The sequence below is a fragment of the Microcaecilia unicolor genome, chromosome 11 (assembly GCF_901765095.1).
Source record: "Microcaecilia unicolor chromosome 11, aMicUni1.1, whole genome shotgun sequence".
NCBI classification, from domain to species: domain Eukaryota; kingdom Metazoa; phylum Chordata; class Amphibia; order Gymnophiona; family Siphonopidae; genus Microcaecilia; species Microcaecilia unicolor.
In genome coordinates, this window is record NC_044041.1 from 77,272,956 (window position 1) to 77,291,663 (window position 18,708).

Sequence of the window (18,708 nt, forward strand, 5' to 3'; positions counted from 1 at the left end):
GTACTGATCCCAGTACAGAGCCACGGGGCACTTCGCTGTTCACCTTCCACCATTGAGTGAAATAGCCATTTAACTGTGCCCTCTGTTTTCTGTGTTTTGGAGTTAAACAATTTTATTGAACATTATGAAGAAAATACAAGCAAACAAATGCAATGTTCAACATTTGACAATGGCATCCTAGATCCTTACTCTCCTCCCGCTCCCCAGTAAGCAGAAACTGTTGAACAAGAACTGTGAAAGAATGAAAAGAACCCCCCCCCCCCCACCACCAAACCCAATGAGAATCTGCTTCACCCAGTGAAACCACACAACGTTGTCCACCCTCTCCACCCCTACCCTCCACCTGAGCTCTGACCAAAATAAAGAAAACACAGCCTACCCAAATGAGCAGTGCAGGACCCCCACCCCAGTGGTTTAGGAGTTAAGAATTAAGTGTTTTGCTTTGTTAGGCAAGGATTGCAAATATAGGCTCCAAACCGATAAAAAGAACTTTTTTCTGTTGAGAATCCTTAGCTTGACCTTGCTCCAAAAGCATTAAACCATGAAAATGATTGTGCCAAGCCCAGTAGGAAGGTACATCTCCATTGGTCCAAATACCCAATATAACTTTCTTTTCCAGCACCCCCACCTTCCACATTAAAAGCAGCTACCATGATTCTGTAACCCAAAAGCTTTATATTTATCCAGCAGCAGGCCCACTGGCAAAAATGGAACAGCATGGCCCAATAGTGATTCCATATACCAAAGTACAGCCCGCCAAAAAAGTTTGATTGTGGGATACAACCAGAAAGCATGATGAAAAGAATTAACATCTTTTGCACATTTGAGACAAATTGGGGTATTGAGCCTACGGGAATTATAGACCTAGTCCTGGGTAAAGTATGCTCTGTATAATACTCAAAACTGGCATTCCCTCAACTCCGCACTAACCGAAATTTCAGGACTACGTTTTACCAGTGTCAACAAATTTAATGCCTTCAAAGGAAGCCCTAAATCCGCACACCATCAATAATGCAAAGGGCCACGGTCGCAAAACAGAGACAGCCGTTGTAGTTCCATATGTAATGCAGACACTGGTAAACCATCTTTAGGAAACTTTCCAAAAAATATTCTGCAACTTGTCCCTCAAATGAAAAGCCAAACCCTCCGAGTTCAAAGACCGAACATAGTAGTGCAATTGACCAAAGGCAAAAAAAAAAAAAAAAAAAATCCCCAGCAGTGGTTTGATAATGATGCTGAAATTCTTGACATGAAAAAGAGACCCATCACTCCGAGGAACATGTTCCAACAGAACTATCCCCTGTTGAGCCCACCAGCGAAAGCTAAAATTATCCTGTCCTAGCGAAAAGTGAAGATTGCTACGTAGTGGAAGCTGATTGGATACTATAGTATTACCCCCCAACAAGGTCACCCATTCCCTCAAAACACTGTGCATCAGACAAAGCAAAATGCTATTTTTCAAATGTGTGGGAGGACTTCTGAGAGGAGTCTGTCTTCTATATTTTAACCAATTTCCAATCCACAATAGAACATTGCCTCCTATGAGGGACTCTGTCAAAAGCTTTCTGAAAATCTAGGTACACTTGTATCAACTGGCTGTCGCTTATACACATGTTTATTCACTCCTTGAAAGAAATGAAACAAATTGGTGAGGCAAGATTTCCCTTGGCTGAATCCATATTGACTCTGTCCCATTAAACTATGTTTGGTATTCTATCATTCTGCCCAGCACTGACATTTAGATTTACCAAGTCTTTAATTTCCCAAATCACCTCTGGAACCCTTTTTAAAAATTGGCGCTATATTGACCACCCTCCAATCCTGAGGTACCACAGATTAATATAATGACAGGTTGCAGATTACTGTTAGTAGATCAATAAGTTTGTGTATATTATAATGCTTCTGTATCACTCCATGATGAGACCTCACATTGAGTATTGTGTGCAATTTTGGTCGCTGCGTCTCAAAAAAGATACAGTGGAATTGAAAAAATGATATAAAGAAGTGCAACCAAAATGATTAAAGGGATGGAACTCCTCTCATGTGAGGAAAAGCTTAAGAAGTTAGGGCTCTTCAGCCTGGAAAAGGAAGCAAGGAAGTCAGCAGGATGCCTCCAGCCACCAATGCTGGCACTCCCCAAGCATACTCAGTTAATGAAAGCTTTGGCTTTTGGAGGCACCCCACTGACTTCCTCACTCTTGAGGCAGTACAAGGAGGAAGGGGGCTGTTTTGGGAATGGATATCTTACATTGGTGGGGCTTCGGCATCTCCACCAGCAAAGGTATGATATCTAATGTGGAGGGGGGGGGGGGGTGAGGGAAGAGAACGTAGAGGAAATGCATGCCCTCTTCCAGTCCATCCCTGTGCACACACACCCCCTTCCCCCCCATGGACTGCTGGCTATGCCCTGCGATTAAGCGCAATTACATTATTATTATTTTTTATTTCCATAATTCTACAATACAAAATAAAGAAAATAAGTAAAACATTCTATGTCATAATTATAAAAATAGAAGAAAATATACAGTTAACCATGGTCCACATCTAGGAAGCTGTAGGAAACAGAAAAGCAAGATAGAAAAACAAAAAACAAAGGTAAATAACCATCTAAGCCAGCAAAACAGCAGGCACATATCAATATATTTGTTGTACTCCAATAAAGCTCAAACAGCCATAATAAAACACTAAGAAACTTACTCAGAAAGAACTGGTTTATGTGAAAGAAAAGATACTAAATAGTGAAGAATCAACAAAAATATATCTGTTGTTCCCATGATGAATCGGACATTTACAAGGAAATTTAAGAAAAAAAGTTGCTCCCACAGCTAAAGCTTTTGGCTTCAGCTGGAGGAATTGCTTTCTACTAAACTGAGTGTATCTGGCTACATGTGGGAACATATAAACCAACTGACCACAGAAAGGCACAGATTTCTTAGAGAAATAAAGTTTAGGAATGGAGGTCTTTTCAATTTCAGAAGAAAATTTAACCAAAAGAGTAGCCCTTTTTGTTATCAAATCCTGTGAAGATTCCAGAAACTGATAGAGATCTAAAGTATCAACTGGAGTAGAAAAACCTGATCTATTTTATCTTCCTTTCTAACCTGGACAGAACTCATAAGAATATAATATATACTCTCAACAGATAACGTCTCTGCATGAAGGTATTATAAAACATTCTTCAAATACATTTTTAGGAGCTTCAACGGAGCCAGGTAGTGAGTCACTGGAAAATTAAGTATCCTAAGAGTTTTAATCTGCAATTTATTCTGAATAGCTTCCAGATATGAATGGGTCAGACTGCCATCTTTTAACAGAAACAGCTGTAGATTGATCAACAACTGATTACAATCTTTGGGGAAAACTGTTTCCACTTTCACAAGTTTCTGGTCCAACTCCTGTATTTTAGCTGTACTCTCTTGAGAAAATTTGCAAAGTGAAAGAATAGTCCCTTGCACCAAATGTTCAGTTCTGTTTACCACTTGCCATATAGCCTGAAGTGAAATCCCTTTATCAGTCAAAATAGCACCTTACTGGGATAAATCAGAGGAAATTTGAACAGGCATAGGGAAAGGATCACTAGTGCCCTGCACCACAGCAGTTACTGAAGATTCTTCAACAGTACCAGTCAATGGGAAGAGTCCACGCCCACCGGAGAGGGCTGTGCACCAACTAAGGGCCCCTTTTACCAAGGTGTGGCACAACGGAGCCAGTGCTGGCAAAACACGCACACCAAGGCCCCCTTTTACCGCAGCTGGTAAAAGGGAAGTCTCGCTTTCCTACAAGAAACGGACGTGCGGCAAGTAAAGCACTTACTGCACAGCCATTTCAGGGGGGAGCCCTTACCGCCACCCATTGAGGTGGTGGTAAGGGCTCCTGGGCATCGTGCGACACTGCCCAATTACCGCCGGGTACACTCCAGCGCTACAGAAATAAGTTTTTGTAGTGCCGGAAATGATGGCGGTCTAGGGGTGGGAAGTACCGCTGGGCTGCTGCGGTAGCCTGGCGGTACTTCCTGTATAGCGAGCGGTAAGCCCGCATTGGGCTTACTGCCGTTTAGTAAAAGGAGCCCTAAGGAAGACATACCTGGTTGAGGAAGTGGAGTATGTTAGAGGAGAAAGAAGCCCCGCCAGGAGGGGAAATGCTCAATGCTCCCAGAGATGTCAATGCTGTAGTTGAAATCGCATGTAAATCCATCGGACCACAAACCATAGAAGATCCAGCACTTCCACCTTGAGAGCCCTGGGCTTTCCTCTTCTTACCTATCTTGGGGAAATATACTCTCCTGGCCCTGCTCCTGCTCTCCTGGCACTGATGAGGCTCTAAAGGAGCATGGCCTGCCCCTTCAGGCACACGACCACAGGCCGCGTATCATGGCAGAGTTCCGCTGTTAAGGGACTTCAAGACCCTACACTAGCTTCACAAAGCGGAAGGGCCTCTCTCGATGCCTGCTTTGATGTTAACAGGTCCACACTCAGCAGATTCCTGCAGCTCTCGTAATTTAAAATTTTAATCAAAATGCAGCCCTACAATTTATACCTGTGAGGTCTTTTTTGTTTTTTTTAATGCTGTTCTTATTGTAGTAGTGATGGGAGGATTACATTACCGCTGCATGTAGTGTAGTTCATGTTAATCTTTTTGTTACCTTTGCCTATCTGTAATAACTTTCTTTTTCCTAGGGGGGTGAGAAGCTGCAAGATGCTTACTACATCTTCCAAGAGATGGCAGATAAGTACATGGCAACGCTGCTTCTGCTGAATGGACAAGCCGCCTGCTACATGGGGCAGAACAAGTGGGATGATGCAGAGGGTGTCCTGCAAGAAGCCCTAGACAAGGTGCTAGTTTACCCTGCTTAATTCCTGCCTCTCTATTTGTGAGTTTGCTCTAGTTGTATGCTTCCAGCTGCTTGTTCTAGAATTAAAGCCACAAATTACAGTTGGGGGGAAGGGGGAAATGTTTTAAGTCGTTTTTCCATTAAATACCAGGAAAATCCCTGGTCCATAGTTAACAAAGAGATAGTGTGAAAAACATATTTCATCTTTTATATGTAACAGTCAAGCTGCTGCGCAGGACCTTTTCAGTCTCTTGCAGCCGTCAGCATGAGGTGCACTGGAGAGGTCCTGTGCTTGGGTTTCAGTGAGAGGCGGGTGGGTGCCTACCAAAGTAGTGATCCCTGTTGGCAATGAGAGGACCAGCAATGGGATCTGCATCTATCAAAACTAAGAGCAAACGGCCCAGAAGAATTTGAGTTTATTTCCTTATATTTTAGGGTTTGAAGTTTTTCAGCTAGAAACAAAAAGCTGCAGAAATTTGGAACTTTCCACATAGTTAACAAGGGCTCATGTACATGTTTTTTTTTTTTTTTTTCCCTCTGTCCAGGACAGCAGTTATCCTGAGACCCTAATCAACTTTATTGTCTTGTCTCAGCACTTAGGCAAAGCTCCAGAGGTAAGAACATTGGAGAGGGGTGGAAGTTATTTCTCTATTTTCTCTCATATCTCGTCTTGTCATCTCTCTTTGGCTCAGAATTTAAAGTAGTGGAGGAGTCACTTCCTGGTTAGAGCAGTGCTCTGAGAGCCACAGAAGCCAGGGTTCAAATCCCACTTTCACTGCTTTCTGACCTTTGGTAAATCACTTAACCCTCCACTTCCTCAGGTACAAACTTAGATTGTAAACCCCCTGGGGACAGGAGTGGAGGAGTGGCCTAGTGGTTAGGGTGGCGGACTTTGGTCCTGGGGAACTGAGGAACTGAGTTCGATTCCCACTTCAGGCACAGGCAGCTCCTTGTGATTCTGGGCAAGTCACTTAACCCTCTATTCCTTAGCATCCCTCCGGACCGGCCCAGGATTGGACTGATGGGTTGTGCTCGCCTTCCAGCAGGTTGGAGACTGAGAAAAAAACTCTGACTCTAGCGAGCCAATAGGAGCCCTGGTCACGTGACCCTAGCCCTAGCCTCAGTATTTTCTCAGTCTCCCAGCAGAAGTGAATTCTTTGGAGGCTTGTTAGAATTTCAATTTTGCCTCAGGGGTGTTATACTCGGGTGTCCCGGGTCCCTCCCCCTTTTCCTCCCCACCTCCCTGCTAACCAGTAAAAATTTTCAGGGAAGGGCCCCCTTTTGACAAGCAAAAGGGTGTTGCCTTTGGGAGAGGCAGCCAGGTTTAAAATATAAAATATTTAAAAAAAAAAAAAGAGAAAGCTAAGCAGAAGCAGTGCTTCCCCATAGACCTAACGAGCAGACAGCTCCGTTTAGTGTTTATTATTTTTCTGTCTGTGTGCATGTTAGCAGCTCCTTAAAAAAAAAAAAAAAAAAACAAACGCTGAGAACTTTTCTGTTTCTGGTTCTCCTATGGTTGAGTTTCGCGGGTGTGTAGTTTGGTAAGCGCTACGTTTGTCTTCGGAGCGTCTTTTGCTTTAAAAGATTTTAGGCGCCAACTAGTTTGTCGCGTGCACGCGCATTCCCGCGATGTCGGCAAAGCTTAAGCGGTGCGCTGTATGTCAGCGTCGGGGGGGGTTGGCTCCTCCGGCGCTTGCAAATTTTGTACAGCGGTGAATGGAGCGTCGGGCTCTACGGTTCCTTCTGCTTCGGGGATTCAGTCTTCAGCTCCCGTTCCTTCGCCGTCGTGGTATGCGCGCCGCCGCCATGTCAGAGATGCTGAAACGATGTGCTGTCCGCCAGTGTCGGGGTTTTTCTTCCAGCTCCTGTAAGTACTGTACCGCTCTGGCGGGTGTGTCGAGCCCTTCTTTGCCTTCGTCGTCGGCAGTTCCATTGTCGGTTCAAAGTTTATTGCCGTCGATGCCGGTGTCAGTAAGTTCTGAGGGGTCAGGCCAGAGGCCGCTCCCGCGGTTTTTGGCGCGAACAGCGGCCATTTTGAATCTTGCTCCATCTTCGCCATCGTGTGCACAGACTTCGGACATCAATGTCTCCAATCCGGATTCTGGTATTTTGGGAGCTCTGGTGCAATCTGGGCCTACTCAGGCAAGGGGGTTTCCTCCTGAGTTTGTGCTCCAGATGTACCAGGCCTTTTTGATGCAGCAGCTGGGGCAGGGAATTCTGTCAAGCCTGCTCTTCCACCTCCAAAAAGATTTAGGGAAGGTGATTTGTCTGGAGATTTTTATGGCAATCAGGAGAGGTCCTATTTGGTAGAGCAGGAAGAGCTTGCAGAAGATTTCTGGGATGGTCTCTGCTCTGCAGATTCAACTTAAGCGCCATAGTAGCTCCAAACATGTCTATTCACCTATTCTTAGGGCATAGGTTAAAGCATCTTTGTGCTTGCTTAAAGAATTGTTATACAAAATATTACTTTTTCCATCAAGCCATATACTTTGCATGGCTTTACATGCAGCAGGTTTTCTACAAGAAATGCTTTCTTTTGGCAGGAAGGCCCTGTGTAAATTGACATGGCTCTTTAAGCCTATCATGCTGTATTTTCTTTGCACACTGGGACGCAGCTGTTACAAGCATGTTTTTTCTGTTGGAACTTCACAGGCCCAGGTCCTCCGAAGTAGTAAAGAGAGTCATTTTAGAATAATGCAGTTTATTGTTTTTCTTTTCAATGCATCTTAACAAAAGCTCACATTTCCCTTCTCCTCCTCCTTCCCCCTCCCCTCCCCCAAGATTATTATTTTACTGGACATTCCCACAGGAAAGCTTAGGAACAGTAGGGAGAGTAGCACTGCTACTTTCAACAGCTGTTTACAACGTCTTAACGGTAATACTAGTCTACTCTTTTTACATGTTCATAGATCTTTAAATACAAAGAAAATACAGAAACTGTTTTTTCATAAACCGCTCGGTGCAAACCAATTGAGCATAGTTTTTGGGCAATTCACTGGCTGTGCACAATGCTTCATTTGTTGGCACATTTCCAACTTTACTTCAAGCTGAAGCCATCTTTTGTTCCCCTCTCCTTCTCAGAATGTCAAAATGCTCATAATTCTGTTTATTCAAACAGCAAAAGTATCCTTGGATCCTGGTATAGGCAGTTGAGGGAAGTTCTGTACTAGTTTTCAGATTGAAATACTCAGAGGGATTTTGTTGAGCAGTATAACTGCAACTTATTGTGGTCTATGCTACCAGCCTTCTAGATCTATGAAAATTAAAAGCAGTCTTCTGGTACAATTTTGCACATCTCTTCAACTCTGCATGCTGCCTGAGAAAAAAAAATGTACTCTGGTTCAAGACATTCTAGTCAGCTGCATTGTATTTTAGCCTACTTATTTCCAGGCAAGAATGATCCACAAAACTAGTAATCCTGTAGCACTTATAAGTGTTCTATTTAAAATGCCCTATGCCTCCACACAATTTGAGGCATTCAAAAAATGTTACTTCTACTATATTAAGTGTAAGCATTGTGGATCCATACTTTTGGTTTTCACTGACCTTGCTACTGCAAGTACAACTTTTCAGGGCAATACGCACAGCGCAAGACGGTTAATGGGATGTAGGTGCTATGAGAACAGTAAGAGGAGTTTGCCCATCCCTTATGGAACCCTCACAATTCACCAATTTTGAAGCCGGTTTTCCACACAGATGTGCAGGTTAAAGTTTAGCTTGTTCAATCTCAGCTCTAAGAAATTTCATATTTGAAATCTTGTAAACAAATAGCAACTCTTTATTTCTCTATTACGTGGGATAATTGTAAGAGGTACCCTGGGGGAAGGGGGTTCACTATATTGGGCTCCAGCATATCTCTGGTTGGACTGATGATTTATCAGTGAATGGCACCCAGTGGCTTGGTGGCCTGGGAAGAGCACTAGGGGAAGATTAGACTACTAATTTCACAATGGATAGGACCTTGTTACAAGACAATATCAATTTGGTTTTGGGAAGGGACAAGTATTCTTTCCCCCATTTTGCATGGTCTGCCAGGCAACTGCAGATTGACTATATCCAGGTCCTCTTTCTTTCTTCAAGTGCATCTTCTTTACAGGCGTAGTTTCCTGCTCTTTTGTCTTTCTGCCGGTTATAAGGCTGGTAGTTCTTGACAACGCCTCGGCAGTAGCCTATATCAATCGGCAGAGGGTAACAGGGTGCCGGTAAGAGGCGGAGTGTTTCCTGGTATGGGCAGAAGCTCATCTCACTGCCATATCAGCCTCGCATATAGCAGGAGTTGACCAATATTCAAGCGGACTTTCGCAGTCGTCGCACGCTCGATCCAGGCGAATGCGCTCTCAGCAATCGATGCGTTTTAGTTGCTAGTACGTCATTGGGGCACTCCAGTTTTCCATCTGTTTGCTTACAGACTCAACTCAAAGTTCCTCTGAGTTTCTTTACGCACTTCCTCCGTAGCCTCTATTAGGTCGTTTCCTTCAAAAGATAGAGGAACATGGGAAGCCAGTAATTCTGGTGCTCCCAGATTGGCCTTCAAGCTCTTGATACGCGAATCTGCAGCGGCTGAAGGTGATGTCTTCTCTTCGACTTCTGCTATACAAGTCCTTGCTGGTTCAAGGGCCGACTTTCCCCGGCTCGATTTTGTCTTACGACTTGTTTATTGAACGAGCCCGTTTAGATCATAGGGGTTTTTCTTTTTATTTCCACCGTGCTTCGGTCTCGTCGTCGCTCCACCTCTCTCAGCTATTTTCGCACCTGGAGAATTTTTGAGACTTGCTGGGCAGATGCTGGGATTGCTCCTTTTCGAGTTTCCGTGGCTCAGATGTTTTTCTGCAGCGAGGATTTGAGGAACGACTGTCTCTTTCTTCACTTAAAATGCAGGCGGCAGCTCTGTCCGGCTTCATAGGTCGGATTTGGGGTAAGTCGGGGGTAGTCTTCCCAATGTCGCCCATTTCCCATTTCTTAAAAGGAGTTAGCCTTCGGCCACCGGTCAGATCGATCTTTCCATGTTGGGACCTTAATCTGGTGTTTTCGGCTCTCACGGGGCCTCCGTTTGCACCATGGCAAACTTGTTTTTTGAAAGACTTAACCCTAAAGGCAGTGTTTTTTGGTGTCTATTGCGTCCGCTACGAGAGTTTCGGAGTTGCAAGTTTTTTCCTGCAGGTCTCCATTTGTACAGTTTTCTAAAGAGCAAGTGGTCCTTCTCTCTCTCTCTCAGTTTCATCTGTCACAGTCGGTTTTCTTCCTGTTCTGGGATTGGTCTCAGGAAATCTGGACTGACCCTACTCGACATTTCGCCCATTAGATTGTAAGCTCCTTGGAGCAGGGACTGTCCTTTTTTTCTTAATCTGTACAGCCCTGCGTAACCCTAGTAGCGCTCTAGAAATGTTAAGTAGTAGTACACACGAGCAGTAGACATTGCATGCTTTGCATGGTAAGAGAGTGCTTAAACGATATCTCGCAGTCACTGAGGTTTTTCGCCGCTCGGATTGTCTTTTGCTTGTTGCTGCTCACCATAAGAGTTTTTTTTGGCTTCTAAGCCTACGTTATCTAGGGGGTTTTAAAGAGATGATAACTTCAGTCTACCTCTCGGCAGGCAAGGCAGTCCCGGAGGCTAGTAATGCTCATTCCACTACAGCGCAGGCAGCATCATCCACGGAGTATTCCTTGATGCCTCCTGCAGAGATTTGTAAGGCGGCGACTTGGCCCTCTCTCCATTCTTTTTTCTATACATTCCAGAATTGATGTTCATTGTTGGCAGGAGACGGTCTTTGCATCGCGGGTACTCACTGCGGCCTTGCTGGGGTCCCACCCATAGAACTACTGCTTTGTTATGTCCCATCAGTCCAATCCTGGGCCGGTCCGGAGGGATGCTAAGGAAGGAGAAATTAGACCTTACCTGCTAATTTGCTTTCCTTTAATCCCTCCGGACCGGCCCAGGCCCCTCCCTGTTTCAGTTTTCTGTCTGGGTTTGCATGTTCTATTTATTTGTTTGCAGAGCTGTTTTTTGCTAGTTAGTTAGACAAAAAAAAGAATCATTGATCTTCTGTTATGGCCATACCGCTGCTCTGGTAAGGGTACGTGGTGAGCCATTACAGTGAGGCCATACCGCTGCTCTGGTGAGAGTTGTCGGTGAGCCTTTATTAGAGCACGTTTTCAATAGTGTTCCCTGGTTGCTGGAATTCCTTGGGGCACAGAATGTCTTGTTCTTCTTTCTGCTTTGTTATTCAAATACTGAGGCTAGGGTCACGTGACCAGGGCTCCTATTGGCTCGCTAGAGTCAGAGTTTTTTTCTCAGTCTCCAACCTGCTGGAAGGCGAGCACAACCCATCAGTCCAATCCTGGGCCGGTCCGGAGGGATTAAAGGAAAGCAAATTAGCAGGTAAGGTCTAATTTCTCCTTGCCCCATGTAAGCCGCATTGAGCCTGCCATGAGTGGGAAAGCGCGGGGTACAAATGTAACAAAATCAAAGATACCTACTTTACCAGAATATAACTTGCTTCAAACTACCATGGAAAAGGCCTGAGCTGAATCCAGTCCTAAAACAGCCTACTTGTGTTAAGGATGGTGGCTAAACTGTTATGGGACAGTTGTGACTCAGAGAGGGTATCACATGTACATGGGTGGGGGGGGCCTTGCTCTCTGTATTCTCCTTTACTCATGTACAGAACTGCCAAGGGGGTCCCGATTTCTGAGAGGGAGATTTTAGTACATGCCCCAGCCCCACCCTACTCTGCCTTGGCTCCACCCCCTGGCACACCTCAATTCCAGAAAATATTTTATTTACACCAGTGACATCAGGGATGGCCAAGAGGGAGTGTTTCAGTCCACTCTATTGCACCCCCTATCCAGCATCTATTCCCCACAGGTCTTAAGTGCACTTCAAAATTGTGGCACTGATTGAATTGCTGGTGGAGATGCCCAAGCCCTGCTAGCTGAAGAGATCCACTGCATGAACCCCCTACCACGTTAGTTGAGCAGTGCAGCAGTTGGCAGCATGCTTCAGCTCTCCTGCATATGCTCGGTTCAGGTACTTGAAAATGGAAAATAAGATAGTACCTTTTTATTGGACTAGCCTAATACCTTTTTCAATTAGCTTTCTGAGGCCAGAACCTCCTGCCTCAGGTCGGGTCAGGACAGTATACTGCTGTTAGGTATCCTCTCCTGACCTGTTCTCTGAAGGCTAATCAAAAATATATTAGTCATTCCAATATAAAGGTGTCCCCTTACTTTCTATTTTGTTTTATTTGCATGTATTAACCACCTTTATTAACACACCTATCCCATTACTTTATCCTAAATTAAAAAATAAAATTATTTTCTGTTCCTTTGTTGTCTGGCCACTTACTTTTTCTAATTGTGTTGGTCCCAGACTCTTGATTCTGCTTTCTTTCGTCTTCTCTTAACTCTCTTGCAAAGGTTTCCTGTCCATTTGTCATTTTTCTCTCTCCTTTTTCTTTTCTTCAGTGTATTTTTCTGCCTCTCTATCCAGATTTAATTCATTCTTACTATCCATTCTTTAATTTCCCTCTTTTTACTTCATCTACCTATGGCTTTTTATCTTTTCCTCACCCTTGTTTTCCTCATGCCCCTTCCTCTTATTCTCCAGTCTTTCACTAACTATCCTTTCCTCCTTTCCATCCAGCAGCACCCCTTCTTTCTCTCCCTACCCTTCCATCCAGCTTCTTCCCTCTTTCTCTCCCCATCCTTTCTTCCATCCAGTGTCTGTCTCTCTCCCCTTCCTTTTATTCAGTGTCTCTACCTGTTTCCGTTCAGCATGTCCCCTCTCTCTCCCCATACTTCCAGTGTCTCCCCCTTTCTCTCTGTATCCTTCCACCCGGCGTCTCCCCTCTCTCTCCCCATCCTTTCTTCCACCCATTACCCTCTCTCCTGATCTTCCATCCAGTGTCTTTCTACCCTTTTCCGTTCAGCATGTCCCCTCCCTCTCTCCCTTTCCTTCCACCCAGCATCTCCCCTCTTTCTCTCCCTACTCTTCCATCCAGCATCTTGTTTCTCTCCCCATCCTTCAATCCAACATCTGCCCTCTCCCAATGCTTCCATCCAGTGTGTGTCTCTCTCTCTACCCTTTCCCATTCATCATGTCCCCTCTCTCTCTCTCTCTACCCTTCCATCCAGTGTCTTCCCTCTTTCCGCTCCTTTCTCCCCAGCAGCTTCTCTCTCTCCAGCCCTTTTTCATGTCCCCACTTTCTCTCCCCATCATTCCCACTCATCTCTCTCTCTCTGTACCCCTCTTCCATCCAGCATCTCCACTCTACTATCTTTTTCCTCCCTTTTACTCTTTCCATTCAGCACCTCTTGCCTCCCTGTCCTGCTTCCCCTTGGTATCTTTCCTGGCCACTACTGCTTCTCCTGAATGAACAGCAGTGGCCGTGACAAAACAACAACAACAAAAAAAAAAAGCAAATGCGGGGCCGCAGCAGCCTTCAGGCATGTGCTATGATGTGCCGGTCCTTTGCCCTTGCTGACGTCAACTTCCTGCTGGGGGCAGAGGACCGGCAAAACCGACAGCACATGTATGAAGGCTGCTGCGGCCCTGTGCTTGCTTTTTTTGTTGTTGTTGTTTTGTCACCGCTGCTGCTAATCGGAAGAAGCAGCAGCAGTGGTGCTAGTGTGGGGGGAAAAAACGATTCCCTGACCCAGTGTCTCAGCGGGAGATGACCTGCCAAAGCGGGAGTCTCCCACTGAATGTGGGAGGTCTGTATGTACCATGGTCAAGTAATGACATAGAAACATGATGGCAGATAAAGGCCATATGACCCATCCAGTCAGCCCATCCTCTGTAACCCCTAACTCTTCCTTTTCCTAAGCGATCCCACATGCTTATCCCATGCCTTTTTAAATTCTGGAACAGTCCTTGACTCCACATCCTCCACTGGCAGGCCATTCCACACCACCACCACCCTCTCAGTGAAATAGTACTTCCTTAGATTACTCCTAAGCCTATTCCCTCTTAACTTCATCATTTGCCCCCTCATTCCAGAGCTCTCCTTCAGTTGAAAAAGGCTCTCTTCCTGTATATAAATGCCCTTGAGATATTTAAACATCTCTATCATGTCTCCTTTCTCCCTCCTCTCTTCCAGCGTATGCGTGTTGAGGTTCATAAGCCTGTCCTTATAATTTTTGCATTCAAGACCGCTTACTAATTTTGTAGCCGCCCTCTGGACTGACTCCATCTTGCTATGTGCTGGAGAGCAGAAGATCTTAAGTTTGAATCTTATCTCATGCTTCTGCACCTTGAGCCAGCTAGGGCTAGGAGAATGCAGAATGAGCAATATGATCAGAGGGCAGAGTAGCATTTTACGTCGGTGGCATGAGGTGCCAATTGTTCAAAGATACTGTGTTGTTTTGTGAACACATTTAGTTGTTTTTTTTTTCCCTTCCCAAGTTCCAGGACAACAGGTCAACCCTTTGATTAACTTTCCTGTCATTCTCTTCTTAGGTTACAAACCGCTATCTCTCACAACTTAAAGATGCCCATAAAAACCATCGGTTTATCCAGGAGTATCAATCAAAGGTAACACGACAGTCTTTTGGTCCTGATTAGGCTTCCCTAACTTCCCATATTGTGGCTGGGAGAATAACATTTATCTCTGTTAAACCCGGTAACAAGTTCCAGGCCTTGCAAGTCAGCCTTGTTCATACTTGATGTTGGTGCTCATTGAGAGTGTAATTCTTAAACATGAACGCAGCTGCCTATTGGGTAGAAATTTGCTTTCTATTAACAACAACTTCCAAAGGAGCAAAAGAGCCAAATTATCAACACCACATTTAAAGCTGGGTAAGCTGAGGCACAAGAAGATTGAGTTGTCACACATTCAGTGGCAGAATTGAGATTTGACCTCATGCATCACTCACACTTTTGAGTTTAACACCACACTACCTCTTCCAGTCTGATCCAGGTCATAAGAGTCTAAAGATTAACAAGTGTGGCCTGCATGCAGGAGCCCATGTTCAATAAACCAGTGGTCTTGACACAGTTCCCAGTGAAATCTGCACTCAACAAGTGTTGCCTTCTTGGTCCCACCAGGAAATCGGTGATCAAGTTGTGATGGAGCGTGAACTCCTCACAGGTTCCATAAAATGGATCTTAGCTCTTGCATGCTTTATTGTAATCTGTGTTGTCCTGGTATTTTAGCCAGGAGATCATGGCTATTTGTTTAATTTGCAGGAAAATGAATTTGATCGACTGGTTCTGCAGTATGCACCCAGTGCTTGAAGACCAGTAAGGGTCTGGTGCTGTATGGATGACCGTGATATCTGGAGAAATGGGAAGGCTCTTTAGTCATGTGATAAATGCTGTCTTTGGTGATCCGTATATAAAGTGGAAACCGATAAATTATATGGATAAAGAACAGAGCAAGGACCAGCAATAGAAGTGGGGCCATGTTTTGTTATCAAGTAACTGAAAATTATTTTTAACTGTTAGTGCTTTTCAGAATGTGCTCATGTTGCATGTTACTGGCCAGTGAATAAAGACTTTGATCCTTACACATTGTTCTGTAGCTGTGTGCTCTGACCTTGAATTTGCTTCATCTATCCCAGCAAGGCCAGCTCAGAACTTTCTTTACTAAGTGTTACAGAGAGAGTCCTAGCCAAAGTGGTTTGGTTTCTTAATATGTGAAAAATGCAGAGTCTGCCCCAGTGGTTAATGTCTACATTGTTTTCCTAATAACAGGGTGTGGTTAAGGAGTATCAATGTGCTCCCCAGAAATGTTTGCCAGCCTGGTGGGGATGGGGGAAGTACTCTGCAGTATTACAACATTTTCTGTTAATTTAGCCAGATGGTCAGTAAAATCAGCTGGGTGGTATGTTCACTCAAATGGTCCTGGGGAAAACACTGGCCATTGTCTGTTGTGTAAGATGAATTCCTGTGTACTGGGGCCATAGTTTTGTGTTTTTTATACATTTCCGGGCCTTTTCTTCAGTCAGGTTTGCATTTGTGACACTGGATGGATGGATGAAAGCATAGTTTGTCTTTCCAAAATCCTCCATTCTCAAGACATCATTGATCATGCTGAAAATGTTTCTGCTGGGCTTTTCCTTGGTGAACTTCTCAGTTGCTAGAATTCTAAATGAATGCATTGTGTGTATCTCATTGTCTGACTTCTGGATTAGTGCTGCTCCCAGGTGAGCACCTTCAATGGAGGGGCTATTTCATGGCTTGAGAGGGAAAACAAAAAGAAAGAAAATCAAGTCCCTTCTATTTTTCAACCTCCTTACAGTGGTCTGGTGCTAAGTATTATCTGATATCCCTCTAGCCTGAGGCTGGCAGGAGGGAATTAGAATGTGTGAAGCTTTTCTTTCATCCTCAAATAACCTTTCATCTCTTCTTGGGGGAAAAGGGTTTTGGGGTACCTAGCAGTGGGCATTGTGACCTTACTGCTAGGGTGAGGGTGAAGCTGCTGTCAGACTGCCTCCTACTGGGCATAAGAGGGAGACCATGGTCATGTGAGATTTTCATTCTGGGTTATAAGCAGTTTAGCTAAAGGTGGACTTCCCTGAGGTGGTGGCAGGCTGTAGCCAGAAACCTAATTTTGGGTGGGCATGAGCCCAAAGTGGGTGAACATGACAACCCTGCCCCCAACCATACATCTCTTCTTCTATTCCCCCCCCCCCCTCCCTCTTGCTCAGGCCAGCTCTAAGACATCCCTCTGATGCAACTTCCTGGTCCCATGAACAGGAAGTTACACCAAAGAAAAGGCTTAGGTCAATGTGAACAGGGGCAATGTGTTGCTGCTTGCAAAGAAGGTACCAGGGGATTGGGAGAGTGAAGTTTATTACCCTCTAATCTAGGAAGGGATCCTCCAAACACCTCTCCTTCTAGGAGTTTGGAGGATCCCCTCCAGCCACATTAATGTTGCCTGGGCCCACCTGTGGCCTCGCCATAGGAGTGTGGTAACTTTTAATGCACTGTTTTAAATGCAACGCATGAGCTTGTGGAGGAGTGGCCTAGTCGTTAGGGTGGTGGACTTTGGTCCTGGGGAACTGAGTTCAATTCCCACTTCAGGCACAGGCAGCTCCTTGTGACTCTGGGCAAGTCACTTAACCCTCCATTGCCCCATGTAAGCCGCATTGAGCCTGCCATGAGTGGGAAAGTGCGGGGTACAAATGTAACAAAAAAAAAAAAAAGGGGGGGGGGGACCCATGCCATCTTTAAAAACTCACTGCATCCAGCACTGATTCACAGTTTTGCTTGAGGTGTGGTATGGCTATTTGATCAAGCTCTACCTACACACAAAATAGTGTTTCATTGGAAAGTTAAGTATTGTATTTGCTCTGTTATCTGGTAGGTAGTCAGACTTCACTGCTCACTAGAACTGTGTGATTTTGATAGGCATGAGTATTCTGTTTTATGCATCTCTTTTTTTTCCTTTTAAAGTTGGTCTGAGGGCTGGAAAGGCCAATTGTAGCTAGACTGAAGCCAAGCAATAATAGACAAAAAAAAAAAAATTCAAGTTCTGCCTGACCATGTGATCATTTCCAATTCTGCTTCCTTATGGGGGTCTTCCATTCTGAAAATGATAGTATAGTGTGCTGTTTAGGCTAATCTGTTATAGAGTGGAGGAGTGGCCTAGTGGTTAGAGCACTGGTCTTGCAAGCCAGAGGTGGCCGGTTCAAATCCCACCTCTGGGCCTTGTGATCTCGGCCAAGTCACTTAACCCTCCATTGCCTCAGGTACAAACTTAGATTGTGAGCCCTCCTGGGACAAAGAAATATCCAGAGTACCTGCCTGAATGTAACTCACCTTGAGCTACTACTGAAAAAGGTGTGAGGAAAATCTAAATAAATAGAGACACAGGACAGCACATGCAATACCTGTAGCATACAATAAAATGCAAGTCAGGTTCCTGCCCTAGGGAGAATACTATCCACCAACTCAAGAAAAATGTCAAGCAATAACAGCAGCAGCAGAATCTGGCTCTTCCAATGACTTGCCCTAAGCAGAAGAAAAGTCATGCTCAGTCTGGGTCCATCAGCCCCTGTGGCCGGCTGCTCAGCCACCTCCCACCTGTTGTGGCAGCTCCTCCTTGGCCAGACGCCGGGCTGCATGTAACCTCGCACGCACGCCGGCACCACGCACGTCACCACACTGCCGTCTCACCCCCCCCCCCCCCCCCAGCCTGGCCGGGGCCCACAGTGTGCAGTTGCGCACAGCACGATGGCGCCATGCCATAAGCAGCGCCGCATGGGAAAGGTCACGGTAGCACGAGAGCAAGCAGGAACTGGAGCTGTTTCAAGGCATCTCCACTGGAATCAGCCCTACGCTGCACTGGGGTCAGCACACAATAGTCTTGAAACCAGAGAGGGAGGAGCAGGGGGCTGTACTTAAGTTTCAGGAAGGAAAATGTGTTGGGAACAGAGCAAAACGACCAATTCTTTCCCCTCAGTAAAAGGCTGTGCCCTGTCCTGCTGGCTGGGTCTATGATTTTCAGTCAGTTCTTTTGGGGAGTCAATCAATCACAGCAACAGCACTCCCCCCTTGGCCCCACAGAGCTATGGGAGCCAGATAATAAATACATATGTATTTTTAAATTTTTTTAACGTGTCATGTATTTATTGATATGTGTTTGTACTCATACTTGCTGGTGATGGTGGGCTTCTGGGTGGGGTAATCACCACTGCCTAAGGCAAAAAAGGTATATTTAATGATTAAAATATACCTTTTTTTGGCCCTAGGTAGTGAAGAGCCCACCCCCAGCAAGCATTTTGATTACTCTTGTAACCAAAAGGATGGCTCTGGTGGTGGGCTTCTGGGTGGGGTGGACTCTTCACTGCCTAGAGCAAAAAAAAAAAAAGGTATATTTAATCATTAAATATATCTCTTTTGCCCTAGGCATTGAAGAGCCCACCCCCACCCA

The 18,708-nt window shown here is 45.1% G+C and overlaps 1 protein-coding gene across 1 annotated transcript in view; it reads left to right on the top strand.

Moving 5' to 3' along the window:
• The window catches only part of COPE (coatomer protein complex subunit epsilon), a 39,512-nt gene extending 24,173 nt beyond the window's left edge, over positions 1-15,339 (top strand). Inside the window, exons 7-10 of the mRNA XM_030217327.1 lie at positions 4,677-4,832; positions 5,377-5,445; positions 14,289-14,363; positions 15,018-15,339. Of these exons, the coding sequence (XP_030073187.1) occupies positions 4,677-4,832; positions 5,377-5,445; positions 14,289-14,363; positions 15,018-15,065 (348 nt within the window). The 3' untranslated portion in view covers positions 15,066-15,339. The remainder of the gene's footprint in view (positions 1-4,676; positions 4,833-5,376; positions 5,446-14,288; positions 14,364-15,017) is intronic.
• The last annotated feature ends 3,369 nt before the right edge of the window (positions 15,340-18,708 follow it).